Genomic DNA, 19,869 nt, shown 5'->3' with positions numbered 1-19,869 from the left:
AATTATAAAATGAGTATTTTTTTTCTAACACACCTTTTTTTAACAAAACAAGTCCCTGTACATTTATATAGTTGAGATAGTGAGTGTTTATTTTTGAAACAAATTTTATGAAAACATTAAAAATAACAGTGATAATTACTTTTCCTTATTAGTTAAAAACTTTGAATTCAGATACTGATAAATTATACGACATACTCAAGGGATGTTTTAATTTAATCATAGAACACAGTATTCTATATATTAATAAAGTTTGTTTTATTAATGAACAAACAAAAGCAACGAATGAAAATATTGTTTATTATGTTTCTAAATTAGTTTTCAGTAGTTTCGAAAGTAAAAATAAATTTTTAATCAACTTTTGCATTGGATTACGAAAAACAATTACTATACTAGTACGAATTAATTTCCACAATACATAAATGCATTGTGTAGGTTACGATAAAAATACTCACATGAAAGGCAATGTTATAATCTCTACATAGTATAAAATGAAGTCCCTAAAAAGCGTCTGTGTGTTTGAACCCGCAAACCTCGAGAACTACCCTGCCGATTGCGCTGAAATTTTCCCAATTTGTTCCTCTAAGTCCTGAAAAGGTTTGCAGACCAGTTCGAATAAAATTTAATGAATAGTTCTTTTTTTATTCCAATTTACGTCCAATTTTCACATAAATTCTCAAATATGGGGGTGAAAAATTACTTGCACATATTAATATTACATATCGTTAGAAAGGGTAGAATTTTCCGCGCTCTACGCAATTTGTTTCAATGCTCTAATTTTATTACGGCGGGAGTTATTTGCGTTTTTAGCTCGATTTTTTTTAGGCTTAGCTGAAATTTAGGCACTACTTTCTTCATTATATAAATCAATAAAAAGTGAAGGACTTGTCCCACAGTTTTCTTTTTGACGCCATTGGAAAAAGCGACCTTTTTTACTACAGATCTAACTTGACCTATGGTTGAAAAAATAAGCTTTTATCTCGAAAGGAAAAATAGTTACAAGCCTTTTAAAATCAAGTTTAAGAAATCTCGATTCCATTCAAATTGTGAACCATTTTCTTACGCATTTTAATTCCTTAAACTTATTTTATTTTGTGTTTCCATGGTTACGCATTTTAAATCCATCTTTCTGGATTTCATTTCTTAAAAGTATTTTATTATCTGTCGTTATTGTTTGGAAAGGAAATCATGATGTTTTTTTTATTTATTTTTTACGCCTGATTGTTCAATATACGTCACTTGACACAATTTTTATTTTCAAGGTAGACCGGGCAAAGCCGGGCAGCGCAGCTAGTTGTTTATAAACATTCTTCTTATTATTGGAATTGAAAATTTTGCTTATCGCATTGACCTGACTCCACCAGGACTTCTAGGTTCGTTCATTTTATATACTCTCTGATGCTTCTGAAACGTTATTCATTACAAGTTGCACTATAGACTGCGTCTCCGAGACGAAATTCACTGCATGTGCCATTACAGACTCTTTTGACGTCTCAGAGACGTTATTTCATGTCAAAAAGTGAAATTAAAATTAATTTTTCATTTAGGTTTCCGGGTTCATTAATAAATAAACAGTCGCTTCGGAAGTGAACTAATTTTTGCTTCAATAACCCGTTTTTCATTGCTTCGAAAAGTATCGAACATTATCGTCATTTGACGTCACTTTGAAACTGATTTTTATTCTTCTAAATAAAAAATAAAGTAAAGTGAATTAGCAATTCACCATTACATTAAGGTTCAATTGAGATCTATGTGTTTCTAAGCATACGTCGAGGTAAAGCTGAAAATTAAGTATCGAGTGGCTAGTGATTATCTTCAGGTTTACATCTAGGTAATTATTTTAGATTGAACATGCAGGACTTTGAAACATATAAAGAACATAGATTAAAACAGCTCATAGGTCTGATTAAAAGAACATAAAAAATCGATTTTTTATTAACTTTCAAATGTCTGACATTCAAGAGCTCTACATTTTTATTTATTTTTTGAATTCAAAATTTAACGAATGAAACTAAGAGTTTTGCCGAATGATAAAATACCAGTACGCGCACATACCTACCAGGAAAACGGCAATATTGCAATACTGTATCAAAAGTTGCCGAATTGTCACACCAAAATTTGCCGAATAAGGAAATTTTTAAGGAGGTTCCAGTGATCTCCCGTGACCACCTAACCCCCGATGACAATGATTTGATGCTGTAAAAGTTCGGGCTAGTAACTGGTGCACGAGTCTTTCCAAACTATATTGAGCCAAGTTGTACAGAAATAGTGTTTATTTTATAACTGAAAAAATAAACAAAACTCAACGTTGTTGGAAGCAAAAATAACAATAAGAATGCTGTATACACGTTATTCAGGATTAAAGAACACCTTTTTTTTCAAGCCAAAGATCCAAGTTGCTGTTAGTGGAGTTGCCAGAAAATTTTTTTGGCGTTGGCTATGGTTGAATTTTTGAGAGGGATTGTGGTTTGTTGAGGATTTGTGGAGGAATTGTATGGTTACAAAAGTGACATTTTGGAGTTTCGGAGGAGGGGTAGGGGGAGACATATTCTCAAATCCCGCCTAGATACTTCCCTGGTTTCTGGCCTTTATGGAGCCCGAGGGTCTTTTCTTTCAGAAGCTCACATCATTTGTAAGAATAAATAGTTTCTTCACAACCCCGAAACACGTGTATGAAGCTTTTATTTATGTTATTTTTTGCAACTTTGATTATTTATTTATTATTTCAGCGCAGGGGCAAATTTTTTATACTAGTTCAAAAAAGTTACCAACAATATTCCTGACAGTAAGGACTGATCTATGAATGCAAGCCATTTCCAGGAACTGTTGAGCTTTTTCGTACACTTCAAGTTCAACATGCGGCTGTCTGGTCCAAATGGCTCCAAAAAGACCGGCACTATGGCATACTTCCTTTTCATGATGCACGTGGTGTATGCAAGTATAAATGACAGCAATTGTTTCATAGTCCGTAAACAACACTCTTACGGTCTCTGGAAGAAAAGTGATACTTTGCAAATTATATTGTGGATACATTTAGGAATATGTTTGGAAAAAAAATCAGTTGTTACTTTTTCATTTAAAATTAACTTTATAGTATACTGCCGCATTATGCTCACAATCGCTGATCAGCCCCCGCGGAAATTACTGGTAGCTTCCATTCGGAGGGCTTCGCGATCGAAGTTCGCCGCTCTCGTTCATTACATGCTAACTACATTTATCACAGTACAGGTTTAATAATATGCTCATAATAAGACTACAGTCAAACCCGCTTATTAGAATATCGGTTAAAAGAATATCTCGCTTAATGTAATACATTTTGAATGTACCAAATCAATGTAATGTGTTATTTTGATCCCGGTTAATGGAATATCCCGCTTATTAGAATATTTTTTCGTGGAAAAATGGCTATTCCATTAAGCGGGTTCGACTGTATTGGGGCACAAAACGTCTTCTACCTTGTCAATGTCAGAACATAACGATAATTGTCCAAAATTTGCCAACTGTGACAAAAAATCTCAACAATAAAAATATCCCCCACCATTTTGTGCCTTCTATAACTTTAAAGGAATTTGTTAAATAAACTCGAAAGTGTTATACAACACATTTGCATAACAGTGCTATTCCAGTATTATTTCAATCTACTATTGCAAACTATAGCATGTGATATACTTCGGCTTTTGCTCAAAATTTTAAACGTCGATTCTGAAATTCTGCCCGTCTTCTCTAGGTCATGACACCGAATTCATTTACTGATTGTGACTCTATCATTATATTTTCATAAGATATTAAGACATAATAAATAAGAATGAATTTTCAAAGAATATTTAAACAGTTAAAATTTCACAAAAGCGTAGCTCGTTTTTTACTTTAACTTGTACTCTAAACGAATCTTCTTATATCACTTCCGAAATCATTCTATGTATAATAAACTTTCTCTTAATTACAAATCTAACTTCTTTTAATATCAATAAAATTGAAGTGAGACATCCTAAAAGGTTATGCCACTGTCCTACTACTGTGACACAAGTCTTAAACACACTTTTGAGGAAATTGCGTAACGTTGTCGTTGCTAATGAAACTAAGAATAGTCTAACTACGAGTATACTAGGTAATTACGTCATGTGAAGTTGGAAGCAAATAATAGTGCATCAATGATAATCAAAAAAAAAAAAAAAAAGCTAATCATTTTGTTCAACTAATGTACCAAAATAAAAATTACTTAATAATAGAGATGTTTTACTTACCATGAACGTGTGTTGAATATGTCTGGTAGTGCAGTTCTATTAAACCTGGTGGCTCAGAAGCGAAAATTTTTCCTTTAATTGGTTTTATACAATGTCTATTGCTGAAAAGTAAATAATAAGTTAAAGAACATAGAAAAACAAAACTTCTTTGTTTTGATTTTTCTAGAAAGTAACTTTTTTTTTTATAAATGGGAAATAAGAAACCTTTAAGAGAAATGATGCCAAAAATAATATTTATCTGAAAATATATAATTGGTTGTAAGATTTGATGTCTGTTACGAATAAATTTAATTAAAACTTTGTAAAGTTAATGATTACATTGTATTAATAGTTTGAGTCCGTCTAGGGCAAACTATCCTAAAATTAGATGCTTGTAGATTTTGATTTCCATAGCTTGTCAACAGTTCTGAAATGTTATGATTTGAAAAAGATACACGGCAAGTTTGGGCAGTTCAAAAAGAAACGGTTGAACCATTATTTTTTGGCACAAGTTGCTGGTCTTGGGAAGAGTTCATTTCATGAAATTTTTTTTTCTGGGTGAATCGATCGGATATATGCAACGAGAGGCAGAGTGAAGGACATTACAAAACGATTAGAGGCGGCTATTAAATTTTAGATTGAAAATTCATCAGATAGTTCGACATTTTTCTTACTACTATTGAAGTATCGTCCAATCAGTTTATCGATGGGATGAAAATCTATTCATTTTTTATAATGTTGAAGGTGATTAGGTTAGGGTTAAATGCGTTACGAACGGTACGGAGAATGGTTCAAAATCAATGACTATGCATACTTGTCTAACATGACGAGATTTCCAGAATGAAAGTTAAATTTTGTTTTTCGATGAGGCACTCTCGAACAAATAGATTTGGGAAATAAATGTGAGATTAAAAGTAATGAAAAATAAATCAAATTTCAAAAGACAAAGTGAAATTGCATTATACCCAGGGCCGAGCAGTGTACGCAGGTAGCTCCATACCGACCTTAGGCAGATTTAAAATCTGCTGCCCTCTCCCCCTAAAAAGAGCAAAACTTCCTTAACTCAAAAACACGCAAAAAAGTGTTCCCGAAATTTAAACAGTCAAGCTTATGAAGAAATGATGACGTTTCACATTCAGGGGCACCCTGAATGATTGTCATGCACAGTGATCTCGCAAAACATTCCTTATTCGGATAATACAATAACATAGAGATTCCTCCCCCCCCCCTTTTTTTTGAATATTTTCCTCTGTTATTACATTTACTCACTTGTGTTCTTACCACTCCTCTGTATTCGATGGTATTTCATTGGTAAATTGTAACTGGATTACATTGCAAAGTGTCCATAGTTTCCGCTTTTGAAAACTGCCAATTTGAAATTAAATGTATCACGTTGAAAAATTTTTTGAAGACTCTTTTTCATTCTTCGGTTTTTAATTTTGCCATGATTCCTTTATTTAAAATCATTCAGCCTTTTTCGCTCGTCACTCATTTCATTTACCTCCGAGACTTAATATTAACAGAAAATAATTTTTAAATATTAAAATGTAAAAAAGAAAATAAACGTCATTCACTCAAGAAACCAGTACTGAATATACTTAGTGTAGCACTAAAAATCTTAGTCAAAATTTGCGACTTTTTGCCAAACGCAACGACTCTTTCTGAAATTGAATTTCGTCTTCACTTACTGTTTTAAGCTGATCTATAACTTTGATTGAAAAACATTTGATTTTCACAAGATGTGTGAAAGCAATCATTATTAAATGACAAGAAAAAATTAGCATTCTCTGTGGAGCATGCTAACGATTTACTTTCAAGATTAACAAATTAATTTTAAAATGTGTGGTTAAAGCGAAATTTACCGCTCCTGAAAATTTTGCCGCCCTAAGGCAACTACCTACTCATCCTATTGGGAAATTGGGTCCTGAGTGTACCATGTCCTTGATGAAAACAATTGAGAAAACCGTGTAACACACACACACTATCAAGAGTGGATTCAGCTTCTCGTTTCAGAGTTCCAGTTTTCCGTTTCCTATTTTTGCTATAATAGACAAATTTTTGAAGCAATCAGTGGTATATTTTTTAGCGTATAAAAGTGAGGTCTTTGAATTCTTTGTTCAGTTTCCCAAGAGAGCCGAGTGATTTACTCATAAGAAAGTAAAGACTATCCGATTCGATAACGGAAAGGAATTCGATAATTCTCGCTGTGAAACTGACTTGAATGACTGGGGTATAAGAATAAAAAGAATGGTTTTGTATTGTCCAGAACAGAATGATATCGTGGAATGTTGTAATTTAAAACTAATGAACCAAGTTAGAGCTCTTAAATGGATCGGGAGTACTTGAGCATTTTTGGGAAAAAGCGGGAATGGGCAATGTGCGGGATAGAGATGCGTTTAAAAAAAAAAAAAAAAAAAAAAAAAGTTCCTTTCAAATCAGCGGTGGAAAAAAGTCGTCACTCGAATATTTCGTTCGAATGTGCTGCGTAAGTAGAAGTACAAGAGAAAATCATAATAATAATAATACAAAATATTAAATATTAGAAATAATGCCATTTTGTGATAAGTTTCGAATTTTTTTCTTTCGAAATTTTAAACAATCTAAATTGTGTTTTTAAATATCGTTGTGCATAGAAGTTTTTGTATAAGAATGTTTCACAACTAAAACGTGATTTTTTTAAAAATATTTTTTTGCCGAAAGTGGTGAAAAAAAAATCTTAAAAATGATGCCTGACTTATGAAATTTGACTAAGTATTGAGAAAGTTATGTGGCACTCTCACACAAAAACACCCTTGAAAAATAATATGTACGATACATAACACATGAACTCGGCTATTCTAGTATAGTAAGTTAAAACTTACTTATCTCTTCCACTGAACAGAAAAACGTGGGATCCGTTGCTATTAGATATCTTCCACATGCCATCATCAACATCGATGTAACCTGAAGTAGATTTTGCTAGTTCATACCATGAACCGGAAAACTGAAAAATGGCAAAATGAAAACAGTATCATGTGCAAATGCATCAATGAAATGTAGAAAACATTACCCAGCGATGACCTTGACTGTTTTCTAACTCTCCTTGACTTATACTAACGCAGTAGAGTCCCGAATTTCCGACCTAATGTGGGCCGAAAAGTTTCCACGTTTTTACACTATAATAGGAGTATTGTAATTATTTGTGTTAAACATTTCTTTGTTCCCAGGAATTTCAGCAATATTTTATTCTACTTGTATTATCCTATGTTTTTGCTTGTTAGTTGAAACAGACAATACAGTAGAACACCGATAATCAGGATTAATTGGGATCCAACACAATTCGGATTGTCAAAAATCCGGATTATCCGGAGGATGAAAAAAATAAATAAAATGAAGCATAGTTACTGAAAATCACCTTGAAAGGAAACACATGGAATAACAGATAAACAGTAAACATGTTTGCTTTGTTATTATAAAGTCTGTAATCTTCTGCTGTGACAGTTCAATTTTTTCTCCCTATCGAGGGAAAAAAAAAATGATTCAAAAGTTGCACTGCCAAGAAAAGTTAACTCAATCAACGACATAACACGCTCTAGCCCGTGAGGTTGTTAAATAAATTAGTGTTATGGAAATTTGACAATCGCTCTTCAAATTAAAAAAAATCATCAAATCGATCAATCCGGATTATCCGGAGATCCGGACTAACCGGGTCCGAATTTTCGGGATTCTACTGTACCTTAAATTTAAAAATTGCTACATATAATACAATGATTGCTATCTTTTTGCTCCGTTATGAAATGCAGCTGTTTCTCGGCAACACTGTTCAAAATTATCAGTGTGTTGTGTACAAAAATCGTGGTCTTTCCAGACTACGATCTACCTGAATATAGTTCTGGTTTCAGGATCAATCTTATTGAAAACAGAAATCAGTATTAGTTAATGTACTCACCAGAAAACCATACGATTCTGCAAGAATGGGAAAAAAAAATAAATATTTAGCAAATGAAAGAGCATTGTAAAACGTGTTTCCGAAGAAATACATTTTTGCCCTCGTATCTCCGTAATCCTGATATGAGATCTTAAAATCCGTCGAAATTTAAAAAAAAAAGTAGACCAGTTAAGCGAGTTTCAGTGAATAATGGGAAACCCCTTTCCTACGCTTTGCAAATGGATGATCAGACTGTGAAATCGCTTGATGGCTTCAATTTCTCACCAAGTCTTTAAATTTAACACTTTTCTTAAAATTTCAGCAGCCTGTAAGACATTACTTTTCGATAATAGAGGCACGAGAGCAATAACTTTTGGATCAAACCAATGACTGAATATGCTCTTTCGATTGCTATTTATTTTATTTCATTATTACGTTATTTGTGTTATTAGTCCAGTATTTCTCACAAATATTTTCACTATTTTTATTTCACGATATTGTAACGATTCATCAAAGGAATTACACAATTTCACAGTCATATTAAATTACTTACCCTATTCATATCGAAGTCATTCATGACAGGAATTGTCGAAGGATCGCAATCATCACTGGTAGACTCCAGAACTAAATATAAATAAAAAAAAACTAGTCGATAAAGCAAATAATAAAGTAATGAGAGTGTGCTTGGGTGGAAAATTAAAATGAATTCCATTCATCAAATCCATTTTCTTAAGAACTCTAAGGCCATCCGATAAAAAGCAGACAGTTTTAAAGCCGGTAATAAGCGAAATTAGCTTAGCTAAGAAATCACACGTGTATGTGAGATTTCTTAGAAAGCAAATCTTTGTTTATAACAACTTTGAAATATTACTTTTGACGCGAAATATAGAGTTGTCACGTGTGGTACAAAATGTCTGATTTTCTGGGGAACATCAAACTATATTTGTTTTTGTCTGAAACTAACACTAAAAATAATTAGTAGATAAGACACGCACACATGCATTTGCAACAACAGATTCGAACATTACATTGTTTTAATCATGAACACCGAAGCTGATGTCCAAAAGTGTGTCCCACACGAAACAGGAAAACTTCATTCAAAAAATGCAAGTTAAAAAAAAGGGGGGGGGGAAACTACTTAACAAATCACACGAGACAAGTTTCTTTCACCATGTCAACATACTTTTAACTTTCAGCTCTTATTAATTTGTAAAAATATATATCGCTCTTTTGGAAGAAGAGTGACACAATACGAAGAAATGAAATTTTACAGGAGACGCGTTTGAAGTTTAACTCTTCAGGCTATCTGCTGTAAGAAAAATAAATTTGCTGTACTGGTTAAAATGTTGGGAAAAAAAATTGTCATTCTTTTCCAAAGAAGATAACGTCATTTAAAGCCCTTTCAGCAAAAAAAAAAAAAAATCGTATTGTGGCACTCTTCTTCCAAACGAGTGATATGTGAAATTATGAGGAAAAATTTATCCAATTTGGCCCACACGTGAATGTGGAATCACCCTCTAGTAGAGAAGAAGAGTGTAGTTTCCGTTACACTTTCTGTATGAATAAAGTCGGCTTCATAAATGCAATGGAGTCTCATCAGAAATCGGAATAAGAATCAGCCTAGCTAAGGGAAGATGTACCTGTATAAATATTTCATAAGCTAAGGAAATTGAATGGAAATTCACACATCAGATGCAGAAGGAAGTTAATAACGCGAGTAATTGCATCAGGGGTCTCCAATCTACTGCCTGCGGGCCATATCCGACCGGTGAACAGATTTTCTCTGGCGCGCGTGAAGTTTACATACTGAAAAAAAAACATTTTTTAATATTTGATATGTTTCATTTTCAGTGTTTTTAAGGAAAACCAAATCCAGAGTATCTCAAAAACCATCTCTGATAGCATAATTGAAAAAAAAAAAAAAAAAAAAGAGGGGGAGGGTTAGCATTAACTAGAACACCTGAACTGAAATGTTGGCCAATCTCCACTCCAACAAATCAATCTCCAAAAGTTTGCGATGTAGCCTCTTGAGTAAAAAAGAATAGGGACTACATCAGGATGGAGTATTGCATCATTAATTAAAAATAAAACCCGAAGTTAACATTTATTAGCAGTAAGTTACCGCCCCTCTAAGCCAGGGCTAAGGCAGAAAAACTTGCAATTCACCGGACAGCCCGGTCATCACAGCTAGAGACTGCAGTTTCGTTCTTATTAGAACTCTTCAGTCTAGCATAGTGAATAACCGAGCCGGAGGCAGATGTCTTCTCATCGAAGCTGAGAGTGTCAACAAACTGGTAGATAGAGGGAATCCATCTCATCAGCACTGGCATCCATCTCACCTATTGGTGAGATGTCTCCACGTCTGCCTCCGGCTCGGTTATTCACTATGCTAGACTGAAGAGTTCTAATAAGAACGAAACTGCAGTCTCTAGCTGTGATAACCGGGAAGTCTGGTATATTGTAAGTAAGTTAACATTTGTTTGAAAAAAAAAAAAAAAAAGAACATTATTTCGCATCATGTCCCCTTTTTAGTATTGGATACTGAATCAAGTTTCTTTGGTTTTAAGGAACACTTTTAATGCATGTACTCTATTTTTAGAAAGATAATTACATGATAATTCCTGCTTTCTGCAATAAGTTTAAAAAAAAAAAAACACATTACTTCTTCGGTTTTCCTTATACTATAAACACTGATATTTTACTTTCTACTAATTTAAGAAACACTTTTAGCACGTTTTTAAAACGATAATAACATGAAAATTCCTGTTTCCGCAGCAGTAAGTAACATAATAATAAGGGTCAAGAATAGTTTAACCAAAATACCATGGCACACATTATTTTTGTTTTCGGAACGGAAATTGTCCCATAGTATACTGGCCGAAAAGAATCTATTTATTTCGTAAGACAAAGAGTGATTTTCTAATCTTTCTGTCATTTTATCATAATTAAAAACTTAAATATATTTGCAAATCACTTTAAAATCTTCATCTAATTAGCACTCTAATTAAAAACATTAATGGAAAATTGAGCCTTTATTGGAGTTTTTGTTTCGTATCAATTTTTGTCCTGTTCTTTCATGCTTGCAGCATAATGGCATTTTCAATGATTTTAATTAAGGTAATCAAAGATAAAGCATCTCTAAATTACTCATTAAAACAAATTCTATATTATATCCTGCCCAGAACACTTTAATTAATTGTTTATAAGATGAACTCGCTTCACATTTTAAGGGTAATTGAAGTTTTAATGGGTAGTTAATTATCACTTATTTAATCAAAAAGTAGAAAAATATGATAGCATTAAAAAGAAGCTTGTCAAAGTTTTTCAATCTGTTTTTTTCCCTTTCAATGTTGAGATTTTAAGAAACGCAATATTCGAATCTGCTTTTTCATTGAAAATAAAAAAGTTTAATCTGAAATATTGAAATGCACTTGTAACATTACCTAAAAAAAATTAAGTGTTCTTATAAAAAAAAAAAAAAAAAAAAAAAAAAAAAAATCGCTTTCTATCAATGAAAAAGAAGGGGAGACATTTTAGGAGTGCTTTACTATTATTTTTATTTTTAAAATGATATTATGTTATTAAGGCAATCAATTAAAAATTTTTTAAAGTAATAAAATATTTTTTGCCGTAGCAAAAAAATTTCATATATTTGCACCTATAGCAAGATAAATTTTCAGAAAATGATATTTATTTGGTGGGGGGAAAAATTCAAATTTAATGGATATAAAGAAATTTTGTGGTGTTTGATTTTTGAGTTTTTCTCGCAAAATTGGTATGAATTCTGAATAATAAGTAATTGCAATAAAAATTGTAGTAAAGAAACAGATTATATCTTTTCATTATGTCCACAAATGTGGTAAAATGGGAGAACTTCTAACTTTAAAAATTCATAAACGTTATCTAAAAGGGTTTTTGTTTCTAAAGAAACAAAATTGTTATTGTGTTTCTGCATCTTTTGCTGACCTAATGCAGTCTTCAGAACCAGGCATCCATTCTTTCACGTGACACCATACTAGGCGGAAAGCCATTGACTATATTAAGAACTTTGACGCTCAGTTTCCCATCAAACTATACGAATAACTTAATTTAGCCGAGATCTACCAAGCCAGATAAGTAAGATAAGATTTATTAACAAAACACATGCATACCTAACAAACAGAAAGCAAAACAATTATTACAAATGTAAATTACAAAAGACAATCACAAACATTAATAAAGTCTGAATTATTGTTCAACTTGAGTTAGTAGTAAGAAGTCAACACTCACTGTCTGCAGTGTTATTAAATCTGTATGATTTGGAGTAGAAATACATAAATATTTATTAAATACATAATGTTTATGTCAAAAAATAAATAAATAAAAAAATAAATAAAAAATAGCACAATATAATTAGTAATAACAAGTAACTAGTAAATATTTCACATAAAACAATAATTTCGTTGTAAGACTCAAAAAAGAAAAGAAAAAAAAACCATTATAACTCGCATTGAACATTTTATGTTATAAAATGAATTATAAACTCATTAAATCTTTAACATGCAGAGTAATCATCCTAGATGTAGTATTAACGAGATACAGAACATGAAACCGGTTCCATGGGCACCCGAGACCATCAAGTAAACGGACAAGCGACAGAAAAGAGCATGCGCGTGGCATAGCGTATCGCACAAAGAACTTTGCCACGGTCATCTTCGTCACTGATCCTTGTAGGCTGTGCTCTTGCTCGTTTACTTCAAGGTTCGCGCGTTCAAAAGCGACCAGTGGCTTTTGCTACGGAGTTGTGTATCTATTTTTACTACATCTATGCTAATCATACAACATGGATGGTCAGAATTTTCTATAGCTATTAAATTTGTCGAATGGAGTCGGGCTCGATCCCGCGACTTTGGGTGTAAGAGACCAGTACCAAATCCACTACTGCCAACTCTATTTAAAAGACAAAGAGCTTTTTGAATTTCTCTACAAAAGTTAAGACCAAGGAGGCACTTAAACACACCAAAAGGGATTTTTTTTACTCTTTGTTTCATTGCGGTACTAGTATTTTTTACGTGAATGGATCTATCCTATCTAATCATCCTTCCAAATGTTTAATGATTTTTATTTTTTAATAATTAATTTCTTTTTATTGAGTCTGTATTTAAAATTCTGTTTACAGAAATCCAACCTGCTTTCATGCACATGTTTTGGTTTCTTTTATAATTTTATTTTCCATCATTCATTCATTTTTGCAGAGCTTGTACAATAAATTCAGCTAAAAAAGGACAGTTTGTATGGAAACTTTTTTTCGTAAAAAAAAGGCGCAATAAATTTCTCTCAACTTTATCTCACGTTTTTGCTGTGAGATATCACATGCTGAAGGACTTCGCTCACTGTGTTTATTTATATTTCACTCAAGTTTCTTCGAGTTCTATACGAAATGGTGTCACGATTCATTTATGCTCTTTTTTTCAGAGCATTCTTTTAACTAGTTTCGAAAATACAGTAACAAACTACTTCTGTCACAACCAATCAAGTGTTGCATACATAATATTTACGGCAAGGAATTGAAAAGTAGTAAGGTGAATAGCAAAGTAAAATAGTTAAGATACCTTAATTTTTTCAAAATGAACAAGTTGGAAATTTGTTCTGAAAATCACGGTACATAAAGAAAGAACAATATATTTTACAATAAAACTTGCATTGAAACATTATTTTTGATTTCTGGCAATAAATTTGTACCACGAAAAAAAAGGTGATAATTTTCATTTTTATTCACGGGGCAAAATGAAGAATAAAATATTTTTCAAATGAAATATTTTCTGTTCGATTATTAAAGATATTTTTAATCAAATGGAAGCATGAATGAAAAAATGAACAGTAAATGCAAGAACACACAAACAAAGAAATGAATTAATAAATATGGGAATTATTAAATGAAGGAATGTAAATGAAATAATTAATAAATGATCACGTAAAGGATTTGGCAAAAGATTGAATAAGTAAATGAAATGAATTATTTCACTTTTTTCCCATCTTCTTTGTACCTCATGCACTTGACTAACTGTATAAAGCATTTGAAATACAAATAAGTTTAATATATAAAAAAATAAATACTGCATTGAATATTAATAGGTCTCAATCAATATTTAAAAAGTTAACGACAAGAATTTTATCATTTTATAATAACAGAAATTATTTTTGACTTACAAAAAATATTACAGTATAAGTATCATTTTTTGAAAATTGCTTGTACTTCCATATTCTTTGATTTTCAGAGTTAATTTTTTCTTGACTGGAACAGACTACACGTGTTGCTACATAGTTAAAATATTACTAGACAGGTGGCACTAAATCCGGAGTAAATATTTCGCTATTTCACTTTGCCCCACATTCCCCTACTTGTGATTGAGAACTATCGTTTAAGAAATTGGTTCATTGTGTATTTAAAGCACATCCTATTACTCATATTGAATTATTATACGCAAATGTGCAAATGAATGATCTAGAGCAGGAGTCTCCAATCTTTTTTTACTGAAGGGCCACATTCTAAATTTTTAGAGGCAAGGCAGGCCGAGAAACCAACAATACTTCAGTTCAAATGGCTTGATTACCCTCACAATTTTATTTTTCTATAAGCTCTCAGTGGTGGTTTTTGAGATTTCCGAGCCCCGCCACCGCCACCCTCTGCAGCATCACCGTCGACCGGGTCCTCACGATGCTGCTCCTATAGCGAAAGCCGTCTCCAGGTTGCATCCATGTCCTACACACACGCGCATACATACACAACTACACACACACACGAACACATACACCTACACACACGTACACATACACACACGCATACATACAGACACCTACACATACACACACAAAAACTTACACACATACATACACACAACTACTCACACATTCATGCATACACACACACACGCACACATACACACATGCACCTACACACGTACTCATACACACACATACATACAGACACCTACACATACACTCACAAAAACATACACACACAAAACATACACACATACACAAAACATACACACACACAAAACATACACACACACACATACACATACCCTCTACACACAAACACGCATACCCCCACACACAAACACACACGCCTACATACACACACTCGTGATTGCCAAAAACATAATTTGAATTCAAGATGTCAAAATTCAAATTAATTTTTTTTTTATTTTTTTTTTATTTTTTTTTCTTTAGTTTGTACGCTTCCCGCGGGTGAGGGGAAAAAAAATCTGTGTACTGAGCGGATGTGGTCTGCGGCCGTAGGTTGGTATAGTAGATATACTAGACTCCTGATGTAGGGAGCTCATCATGAATACGGAGAAGAATGACCACAGAATGAACACACCTCCTATGAATGAACAGTTCATTTTTAATAAGGTCTCAGAAGATTTTCTTTACAAATGAATTGGAAACCGCAACTTCTTTCTGCATAATTGTAATAAGAAAAGAAAAAAATGTCTATGAAAGGAAGCAATTTCGCAAAAGTGAGGGTATTAAAAGAAAGCCAAAAAGCAATGGAAAAAGAAAAAGAGTAGGAACAATAAGAGTAACAATAATTTAAAAAAGGGTTAAAATAAACACAGAATATGAAAAGACTCAAAGAAAATCTGTTAAAAAAATAAAAAAATACTGGCGAAAACATTACTGGGTTGCTTTACGTATTTTTATTCCCCTCTCCTCCCTCCTAAAAATCTGGTCAGAACGGTAAAAGTTCTAGCTGAGATTTAAATAATATTACATATAAACAATTTTATTGTTAAAAATATAAGAAATTCTACAAATTTTATGATATTATAAATTTATGAGAATATTAGTATATGCTTAATTGCTTATGTCCTGGACAAACGACTCTAAGTACAATTTTAATATTACTGCATGTAAGAGCTTTCTATAAAATAAAGTTCTCTTTCATTGAAAAAAAAATTGTTTTCAGTGAAGAATTTCATGAAATTTTTTTTTTCCATTAATGGAAAACAAAGCCACGTAAAAACTAAAATTTTAAACTTGAGTTGAAGTGTAATGAAGCAACCAAAAATGAAGAAAGACTTGGAAATAATTAGAGACTGAACGGACAAAAAAATTATCATTTTTCACAGGGAGAAAAAAGGCAAAGAGCAAAGGAGTACTCTTATGCAGACCTTAGTATAGGAAAATAAAATGAATTTAATAGGGAGAAATATAAACGGGTGCAATGTAATTTACTGTGATGCTGTGATTTTGCAGCTATAATTTTGTTACTCAGAGCCAGATTAGCGCAAGTCCGAAAATTGCGTTTTTCAGTTTATTAGTGCATTGTATGTAGAATACTATTCCGCATTGAGCCATGTGAACAAAATTCTGAAAACAAATCATTTGATTTTTTTTCCAGTGATAAAAGTGCGCAAATCCCATCATTTGTATGCACTTGGCAAACGTTTTTCTTCTCACCTGTAAAGTAGCGATTACATCAGTCTGGCTGTGAGGTATAGAATTATGGCCAGCATTTTTTCGTGTAGCCAATTTTTCCTTGATATTTAGTTACATTTAGAACGCACCACATTCTTTTTTGAAATTGGTTCATGCAACAACGTATTTCAACTTTTCAAAATAACTTTCATCAGCAAGCAGGGAACATATAGTTTTCTGGAATAAAGTTAAGTGATTTATTTAAACTAAAATACAGTAAAAGCACTTATTTTCGCAAAAAGGAAGATATGGCCAACTTCGCGAGCTGCAAATTTCGCGAATTTTATATGAACAGAACATAAAGTTGAGAGAAAAGAATATTTCGTGAGGCTTAAATTTTCATGATTACGACGGGCTCGCGAAAATCACGAAAGTTGAAGCCTCGTGAAAATTAGTGCTTTTACCATTCACATAATGAAGCACGTCTCAGTAAAAACAAAATATAATAGCTGAAAAAGGGCAAGTAATCACCACAGCGAGTAAGGCAACTATCAGCTTAAAAATTATGTTTGGAGATATATGAAAACCACATCCTCTAAAAGAAAATCAGCAAAAATTAAAACGAGTTGATAGTCTCATCAATACCCTTCTTTCTAAAAAGAGCGAAGAACCCCCCCCCCTTCCCGGATCTGGATAAAACTCTTCTGTTAGGTTTTCGTTAATTTTTGTTTAAATGCTGTCCATAAGGCTTTTTGACTCATGCTTTGGTGGGCAGGTAAGCGGCAGCATCTTCAGAAATGAGTTTTCGATTCAATACCAACAATAGGGGAATGTTAGAGTGGGGTTGTTTCCTTCAGTCAAAAGTAGTACTTTTAGTCACCGAAATTGATAGAATAAGCAAAAAAAAAAAAAAAAAAAAAAAAAAAAAAAAAAAAAAAAAAAAAAAAAAACCATGGACCCAAAAAATTCTTTCATTTTCCCAACAGTTATTTTTTAATTAATTTTTTAAATTGTCCGATTTTTCAAACAAGGCGTGGTCTTGATGACGTCACAAATGATGCATTTTTGGCGCATATTTGTACCGCGTTTCCACGTTATGATAATCAAGAAGCGAATTAAAATTGCGCTCTACGCTTGCTATCAACCATATCGTTGCCAATACACGTGAGTTAAGATACGAATTAAATATTTTTCTCTGTGAATGGCAACCCAGAATGGCATTTCATCATTTGTGATGTCATCGGCAAGAAATATAAACAATAAAAGCGCACCGATTTAAGTAATTTTTCAAAAATATTAAACTTAAACAAATTATTAAAAAAATAGTTAGATCTTATGTTTTTGAGCATGTTCTTTCAGGAAAAATACTTTTAAAATTTTGGAAATGACCCCATTAAACGGTTTTTTTTTGCGCTTTTTCTTTCAGCGGAAACCAAATAAGCAAGCTTGTAAATAATGCTAACGTACAATAAATACGTACGCTGCAGCGTAAAGTGACAAAAAAAAAAAAAAAAAACAAAAAAAAAAAAAGCAGTTACTGCCCCTTACCTGCCCACGGCAGCATGAATGTATGCCATTATTATTATTTTTTGATACCATAGTTTAGCTGATCAAAAATTACGTTTCGTCTCAAGCCGAATCACATCCAGAAACTTATTGCAATATTATTTATTTAAAATTATCGCTCTACGTAGTTCAGTTCGCTTCAGGCTGAATGAAAACATAACCTTGGCACTACTAATAGTAATGTGTGAATCTGTGTGTTTGTATCAGAAGTATGTATCGAAATGGAAAGCTTTAATATCAATTTTAAATTAAATAAGTATATTGCCAACAACTTCGAACTCCCGCCAATCCAGTATTGATTGCAATTAGTAAACACACTGAATAAGAATGAAGACAATGTTTATAGTTCCTAAATTTTAATCATGGTATAAAGCTTTGCGATTCCGAAGCGTTTCAGTACAATGTATGTAAATGCTTACCCTCATCTTTGAAAATGAAAGCCTCGTCCGTTCTTACGGATAATCCATTTGCTAAGCAAGGTAACACTACAACCAACGAAGTAACAAAGAAAATCATAATTCAAACAGTCCTGCACTGACTGTTGGGCGGTTGCAGAGTGCCGAATGAAAACTAGATTATTTCATAAATGTTATCTTTATCTGAGAGGCTAAGCAATTTCCTATTTTACTCACCTTTTTTTATCAACTGCTGATAAAAAGTAAGTGGGGTACGTTCTGATGGCGGTAAAAACACATTTACAAGTGTACTCTTTTCAACTGTTTGTTTTGTGTGGATATGTTTCATGGAAATTTAAAACGATTTATTCTCCAACAGTCTTTTCAGATATTGAAATGGATTTTAGATATCGGTGCGAGAAGGGGAGAGTTTCACTTTTGTCGGTTTTGTGTTCTACATTGAAATATGCGAGGAATTTCATTTCTTAATATGAAGCCTTTTATCATGTACAAGAAAGAGACTTATTCAACCAATAGTAAAAAAGAAATTGTACACAAGAAGTTCCGTCAGAACTAAACGAGCCTAGTTTCTCGTGTACCAACAACGACTTTCTAGTTTCTTATCAATATATTCTTATTTAGCTATTCTGAAAATAATGTCAAACATACCTTTTGAGCATTTAAAGCTGGTTTCTAAAAACAAAATATACCCCTTTCATATAATGAAATAGGTGCGTAAAATTAATAAGAGTAAAAATTGAGTACTCAGACCTTTTAAACAATGCATCTAATATGTATTTTTTATGTATATAAAAAAAACTCATAATTGCGTTAGAAAAAGAGCACATTAAAATGCTTGCATTTTATTTAAAAAAAGAAAATGTGTAGCTATTTTTATGTAAAATAATGCGCCGCGAATTTAATTTCTCCCCATTGCCGAAAATTAATACATAAATTTAAAAAAAAAATACTCTAGAAAATAAAAACAAATAATAAAATGTCCTCAATTTTTAACAATTTGTGCGTTTTAATAATATGCTCACAACGAACTTTTTATGACTTCAGTAATGTATACTGAACTTTGAAGAATCTATTGTACAGTTCTTAATCTTTAACTGGTAAGGAAATTTTCTTTTTCACGTCAGTGGTCAGGTGGGGTAAACGTAACTCGAACCAACATAATATTTCAAAAAATCAGTAATCCAACGTCAGAAAGCACAAATATTTCAAAACAAGCACAAATATTTTTTGAAATATTTGTGCTTTCTGACGTTGGATTACTGATTTTTTGAATTTTCAGCACAAAGGTATTTATTCGTTATCAACATAATATTTCTTCCGCAAATGACAAAACTTAGCAAATTAAAGTAGAATA

The 19,869-nt window shown here is 32.3% G+C and overlaps 1 protein-coding gene across 2 annotated transcripts in view; it reads right to left on the bottom strand.

Annotated features, from left to right (window-relative positions):
• The window catches only part of LOC129222383 (protein AMBP-like), a 53,719-nt gene extending 35,065 nt beyond the window's left edge, over nucleotides 1-18,654 (bottom strand). For both annotated transcript variants that reach the window (XM_054856884.1, XM_054856885.1), the window contains exons 1-5: nucleotides 18,519-18,654; nucleotides 8,681-8,751; nucleotides 7,082-7,203; nucleotides 4,242-4,342; nucleotides 2,766-2,987 (exon numbers count right to left, since the gene is read on the bottom strand). In XM_054856884.1, the coding sequence (XP_054712859.1) occupies nucleotides 2,766-2,987; nucleotides 4,242-4,342; nucleotides 7,082-7,203; nucleotides 8,681-8,751; nucleotides 18,519-18,615 (613 nt within the window). In that variant the 5' untranslated portion in view covers nucleotides 18,616-18,654. The remainder of the gene's footprint in view (nucleotides 1-2,765; nucleotides 2,988-4,241; nucleotides 4,343-7,081; nucleotides 7,204-8,680; nucleotides 8,752-18,518) is intronic.
• Between the last annotated feature and the right edge of the window lie 1,215 nt (nucleotides 18,655-19,869).

This window comes from Uloborus diversus, chromosome 5 (assembly GCF_026930045.1).
Source record: "Uloborus diversus isolate 005 chromosome 5, Udiv.v.3.1, whole genome shotgun sequence".
Taxonomy (NCBI): Eukaryota; Metazoa; Arthropoda; class Arachnida; order Araneae; family Uloboridae; genus Uloborus; species Uloborus diversus.
The sequence above is the reverse complement of the archived record's forward strand: the minus strand, read 5'-3'. Positions and strand labels throughout refer to the sequence as shown.